The 6,920-nt window shown below is 42.2% G+C and overlaps 2 protein-coding genes across 2 annotated transcripts in view; one reads left to right on the forward strand and one right to left on the reverse strand.

The window, feature by feature from the left end:
* The window catches only part of LOC119320697 (alpha/beta-gliadin A-V-like), a 27,485-nt gene extending 23,569 nt beyond the window's left edge, over nt 1–3,916 (forward strand). Inside the window, exon 4 of the mRNA XM_037594670.1 lies at nt 3,693–3,916. Coding sequence (XP_037450567.1) covers nt 3,693–3,749 — 57 coding nt within the window. The 3' untranslated portion in view covers nt 3,750–3,916. The remainder of the gene's footprint in view (nt 1–3,692) is intronic.
* Nucleotides 711–2,563, reverse strand: LOC119326509. Its single transcript, XM_037600145.1, has 3 exons — nt 2,143–2,563; nt 1,965–2,046; nt 711–1,738 (listed from the first exon to the last, which is right to left on the reverse strand). The coding sequence occupies exons 1-3, from the start codon at nt 2,399–2,401 to the stop codon at nt 1,681–1,683; spliced, it is 399 nt and encodes a 132-aa protein (XP_037456042.1). The 5' UTR covers nt 2,402–2,563; the 3' UTR covers nt 711–1,680.
* Nucleotides 3,917–6,920: the final 3,004 nt, after the last annotated feature.

Below are 6,920 nucleotides of genomic sequence, written 5' to 3' on the forward strand. Positions count from 1 at the left end.
ATATGGATCGAAGATATGTCTTGACCATGTTTCTGGGTGCAACCTTGGTAGTTTTATGTCAAAATATTCTCAAGCAGAATCCAAGAATAAACTTGCATGCTCACGTGTGATAAGGGCATATGAAGTAACATTTCCTCACCAAGGCCACACATAGGGCACACACATAACCCCATCACATGCCTTTTTAGTTATGCATATGAAGGTAGGATGTTTTTAATTACTCTGCACCAAAATACTCTTAACTTGGGTTGTAACCCAAGCTTTCGTTGCCTTTTAAATTTTTCTTCCCCATTAGATGAACTAGACAGTCCAGCTACCACACGATACCTTGTGTTCATCACGGCTCTGTACAACAATTGAACAGAAGAAATGTCATTTATTTACCATACCCATGACCAAATGTTCTCTCCTACTCCCTCCGTCCCAAAATACTTGTCATTAAAATGGATAAAAGAGGATGTATCTAGATGTGTTTTAGTTCTAAATACATCTCTTTTTGTCCATTTTGATGACAAGTATTTCCGGACGGAGGGAGTACATTATTTGGTCGTGGCATATTAAGGATGGCCACTTCACCTGATGGGATAAACACGTAATGAATGAATGGAGTGTTCCAGTCGCGCATGTTTTTTCATCGATAAGATCAGCTACAAGTTGGACCAGAGTTCCTCACATGTATCATAGTGGTTTCATCAGCGGCGTGCCCTGCACCCATTTAGCATACCATATCTCTATAGTATGTGCATTCCCAATTTTTCACAACATACCCTCCTTCAAACCTTCTCATCCTTTCAGAATAGCATGCGAAGTTAACGATGCACTATGCGGGAACCCGCATTTGAAAAAAAAATCATTTCATGGTATCTTCCGTGAAGGACCCTCGTACATGAGCTATCTAGATAGAAATAGTCATGTGTGTTTAGCCAACTTTGCATAAGTGAATATATCAAGGTCGTGGAACCCCAAGCCTCCAATTACACCCGGCCTCTCTACCAACAAGATGTCCAAAGACATCAAGGATACACATCCAAAAAACAAAATAAAAAGAACAGAAGAAAAAAAATACCCCTCCATGGTGATCAATCGCTAGCATGCATCAGTAGCACTCTAACCACCACCGAAGACAATGCCCGGATTACAAAAAAGGTTCTCCAAAAGCAACGCCCCCAAGAAAGAAACAATGCACAAGCGTTGTCGTTGCCCGATCGAAGATCGTGGGTATTCACCTTGGAAAAATTCCGAGTTCACCCAAAAACAATGCCTTCAACAAGGCCATTGCCAAGTACAAACAATGAGGGCCAGACCTTGGGTTTTCACCCTAGGAATTGAGAATCGATACTCGAGGAGTACCACCAAAAATGCATCACCCTTCTCTCAATCCAGACCTGCAGAAAAAGATCAAAAACGCCGCATCGTGCCACCCGTATCCGTGGAGGCCTGAACTTGGCAAGACGCCAAACATGGCTGGAGATGGGGACCAACCACACCTGGCCAGATCTGGTGACTCCTAGTCCCACCGCTGCCGCTACAGCAGCACCGCGTGTAGCATACCATCCCATCTACGCTGTTGTCTGATTAGAAGGATACATGGATATACAGATGGAAAGGCCCACATTTTCCCTCCAACAATATAAATAAAGCTTATTAGGATGTGAGAAAGCTCACACAATTTTATACTGGCTATGGAAACGTGTTCCCCGCTTCTACAGGATACCCGCCGCCGAACTCACCATCCGTTCTACACAAGCAGTAAAATCGATCGGATTACCATTTCGGTTGTTACTTCTATAGTCTAATGGAACGATCACTTCCAGAATTACGCCATGGTGCCATCTTTTATATGCAACATATTGTGAACTGTATTTTCTGTCAGTGAAGTTGACAAAATAGAGTAATACAGGGTACAGGGGTAGAGCATGCAGGTGGTGGTTGTTGTGTGGTTTGTGTGTTAGTTATGTGTGTACCTGGCGTCGAAGTAGCGTTGGCTGGCCAGCTGCAGCTCATAGGCGCACGAGCACAACGGTGGCACGGCCACCACCGCCTCCACTGCGCGCAACGCCGAGAAGCAACAAGCATGTTAGAATTTGTCCGTGGACACTCGATGGATCGACCTGATCGATCACTCATTTTGTGCATACTCACCACCACACATGGCTGAACCGAGCATCCTCCTGGCGGCGCCCAATGAGACCGTCCTCGCAGCGGCCACGGCTCGATAGTTCGCCCCCATGCGCGCGGTACGGTGCCGCAGCCTGCAGTCAAAACAGAGCACGCAGAGCACTATCGGTGAGATTAAAGGAGAGGAATATTGAAATGGAAACTTAGCTATAGGAGGTGAAGGCAAGGGGGGCTGGTGCAAGGGGAGGGAGACTCCTGGAGCTAGGGAGCACGCCGACGCCATTTCTCATGGTGCAAGTTTGTTTCAATCTTCGATCCTGCTCGCTGTTGATTATGGGTACAGTAAATTTTAGCTAGCTACGATGCAAACTAAGTGGTATGCCTGGTCTTAACCTATCTATCTATGTTATCTTCTATTCGGCGAGGTGGCTGCGCCTGTGGCGGATGTGGCCGCTGCCATGCCTTGCACCTGACCTGGTCAATCTCCCTCTCCTATATTCGAGAAGAAAAAAAGATCTTTGTCTTCTCTTCTGATCAGATGGGGAGGAGATGGTGAGAGATGATGACCTGGTCAAATTTGCCACCAATAGCAGCCCTTAGAACAGACAAGGCCAGTTTGCAAGTTTTAAAACATAACTTTTTTAGTGCGCATGAAAAACATAACGAACTATAGGTTGTCACAACAACTCATGCCATCCCACGGCCTCCTCCGACCCTGCCAAAATTGTTGCATCTGCACTCGCAAGTGTTACCGTAGATGATCACTTGCATGATTTCACGTAAAATAAAATAAGATCTACAAACAAATAGAAGCTACACATACTTTAGCATGCACACACATTGCAAGCCATACTAAGCTGATAACTGTTAATAACTTGTACAACATATACAACACATAAGACAAGTAAAAACAATTTGTTGAGTCATGGTCTTTCAAAGCAAGCTGCATTACTACTCTAATCTATCTTAACAGGTCACACATGATTACAATCCTTTTTGTGTGCAAGTCAAGCTTATCTAGTTTACACGTAACGACTTGTAGAACATTACAAAATTGATGTTTGCTAATAACTTCTAGAACACTACAACACTTTACATGTAAAAGGAATTTGATGAGTCATGACCTACTAAAGAAAGTTACATTATACTAGTCTCATCTATCTTAACAGGTCACACAAGATTACAAACTAAGTTCTGTGCAAGCAATGCTTATCTAGTTTACACGTAACAACTTGCATAACATTACAAACTTACTTTTAGAAAATTAGGCAATCTACATTAGTGTTTGAGCTGTAAAGTGAATAAGATGAGTCATGTGTGTTATCACAACTTTTTGGTGGTGGAATGATAGTGCCACCAAACACAACATACTAAATTATGATTTCGGGAAGCATCCAAGCAGCCAGTTCTCCTACCAGCAGCCCCATAACCAATATCCATCAGGCCAAGGCTCCTTCCAGCCATCTCAGCAAAACCCACAGGCCTAGGGCTCTGTCCGACCTCAACAACTGCCCCAGTTCGAGGAAATAAGGAACCTAGCGCTGTAGACTCTACCAACAATGTGCAATGTCTACATCCCTCCATATTGCTCGGCCACCATTGCGCCATTTGGCATCGTCGGTAGTAACTGAGAAGAGAAGAACTTTAGTACTAGATATATGAAACACCATTTTCTTAGACAATGGTTTGGTCGTTGTAACCATGAAAAAATAAAGTGACATGCACATGTCATGTAAGAACCCGAACTATACTAGTTCAAACTTGGGAATAAAAGACAAACACAGGTCTTGTTTGCATATGATTGTCTGTTTGAGTTCCATTCATGTGCCCATTCACAAGTTCACCCCTAATTATATATACTAGTAAATATGCCCGTGTGTTGCTACGGGCCATGCATTGTCTAAACCATGCATCATATAGTTCAAATAAGTTGCATTCATGCCCTCTCTGGCAGGCCCTCTTTCAGCTGGGTACTGCCCTCGAGTGTAGGGTTGTGGTTGTAGAGGAATTTGGCTGGATGCTTATTTTCTTCTCAACTTTGAAACATGTTCTTTGACACTTCAGTTACTGCTACTCGTGATCATTATTGTAACCTTTATAGTACATAACTTCTTGCCTACTCTCAAAAAGCATGACTATTTTTGTGTATCAAATTTCAAATGGGTCAGCATGCATATTTTGAATTGACTACTACATCCATATGTAGTCCATATTGAAATCTCTAGATAGACTTTATATTAGAAATTAATAAGCCCCTATGACAAATGAAAATTAGCATATTTTCATCTTGTAAAATGAAGCTGCAATTTTTTTGCAATACATAAGTGAATCCTCTAAATATGGGCCATTCTACAACTGATTTGTTTTCAAAGCATTTCCCTATTTGGTACCACCTATCTGCTGTAAAATATTTGAAGGATAGAGGAAGGAGATAAAAAATAACAAAAAATTGAAGAATGATAATGAACAATTTAAGACAGTCGCAAGTATGTAGATATTGTTAGATAATAACGAGAAATAAACGAGACAAAGAGACACGGATTTTTACGTGGAAACCCTTGCGGGAGAAAACTACGGAACGCACGAAGGCGCATCACTATAATTGGGAGGAGTATTACAATACACGAGAGGACAAACCCTCTACGTGCTAATCTGGTGGAGATCTCTCTCTCATCTATTCTATGACTAGCTAGTACTATATAAAGGGGCAAACAACTCTCTTTCTTGGTGGACACGAAACAGAGTTGTAGTCATGCTACGTCTAGCACGGTTGACATGCCGTAGTCCCGTAGGACTCCATCTGTAGTACAACACTTGTATGGGATTCGGAACACAATAAAAATAACACTCCACCTTGAGACAAAATCCCTTACAATAATCATAGATAGCATCAACTCCTCAATTAAAGTCATCACAAGTAAACCTTGTGCCTGGAAACGTCCATAGGACTAATAAACTTCTCATGAAGTCATATTGAGAAAATCAATCAGTAGGTCATCCAGAAAATAGCACAACTATCAACAAAGCAGACTAACAAAACTTGGTCTCCCAATAAAGGTCTGAGTCTGTGCCACTGACCTCAAAAACTGAAACTGCTCAATCATCAAATGACATAAGTCATCATATCTCCTGTGGTGCCTGAACGAGCGCATAGCTCATAGTGCAACATCTTGGTGCACATCGCATTGTGAAGAACTCATCTCACGGAATCTGAACGTGCTTCAAAACAGAAAGCACAAACCTCAGCAAACAATACTCAAGCAAGAGCATATGATACGGATGGCATCGCGTGCACCCAAAAAACTGCCGACTTGTAGTGGTTAATGAAAATCCATGACATGGTCATAAACTGTCCTTGTAGAACAACTGTCGGATGAAGGAACCATCTTAACATGCAACGGAGTTTCAACTCTGCAATAGACCCCTCTTGAAAGAGCAAAGACAACTGAATTGCACTTCAAACTTAATAGCGCTAAATGTTGTAGTATCTAGCAGAAACAAATCAATCTCCTTCTTGCACCTCAACTGATTCTCATCACGAACATGAATATCAAAACAAAACCTTCACATGCATATCAGCAAAACACTATGGAGAGAATAGTGTATATGCTGGCTACCAACAGGCTTAATAATTACTTCCTCCATACCCTTTTTTTTCCTGATAACTGAATTGTGATCTTCAAATAACTGCAGCAAATTGCATCCATTATCCCGACGGCCATAATCCCCAAAACTCCACCTTGAAGAAAAACTGAGTGCATCCTGATAATTGGCTTGTGCCAACAACGCTCGCATCTCGACTTGCCATAGGGTAAACCTTGCGTCACGATCCAGCAGCGAAACATCATACTTCATGGATGCCATGAATAGATTAAATCTGTGTCCACAAAGTAGTACAAGGCGATAGAAAAATTCTTGACAGAATTAATTTTTTCGATAAAGGGCGATTTTATTATCTCAAATGTAGCATCAAGCAGATACAAAGCATTATGAGTAACACCCGGCCTCTGCATAACTAGGATGCACACAGCCCAATATGAAGGTCTGACAAAAAATTGATGAAAAAAACCGACAAATCGGCAACAGTAGAGCCCTGTAGACCGACACTATGCCTATGTCGAAGGAGGTGGTGGATCGATCCGAAGGTTATGTTGCCACCCATATTGGGAAAAAACCTCCATAGCCACCTGCTCCAATCGCATACAGACCGCCTTGAACAGCGGTTGGTCCTCCGGTCGTTGTAACATAGACCACATACGTAGCAATTGTGTACAGCGGAAAATAACCTGTAGAGGAGAAGCATTTCTTCAATTAAAAACAAAATCATTTCTACATAGCCAAAGCGACCAAATTAAGGCATACGCTCCCACCCTTATTAGCGTTTTGAACCTATTTGAAATACCGTCCAGCCAATGACCAAAAATATTGGCAACATTTGTGGGCGGATACAAATTTGACGCTATTTGGATGACTGATCACGTAGAACGCGCAAACTTGCATTGGAAAAGGAGGTGTTTGATTGTCTCATCATGAGTACAAAAACAACACTTCTTACTCCCTTGCCAGTTGCGTCGTGCGAGATTGTCTTTGGTTAACACAACCCCCCTACGAAGATACCACATGAAAATTTTCACTTTAATTGGAATCTTAGACTTCCAACTTTTCTTGTTATTACTCACTGGTACCTCAGAATGTGTGAGCGCACGATACATAGAGTCTACAGTGAAAGACCCTGATGTAATAAGGTTCCAGCGGAACACATCCCGGCCTTGTGTCAGGTTAATCGAATCCAGTCGGGATAA

This window comes from Triticum dicoccoides, chromosome 6B, assembly GCF_002162155.2.
Source record: "Triticum dicoccoides isolate Atlit2015 ecotype Zavitan chromosome 6B, WEW_v2.0, whole genome shotgun sequence".
NCBI classification, from domain to species: domain Eukaryota; kingdom Viridiplantae; phylum Streptophyta; class Magnoliopsida; order Poales; family Poaceae; genus Triticum; species Triticum dicoccoides.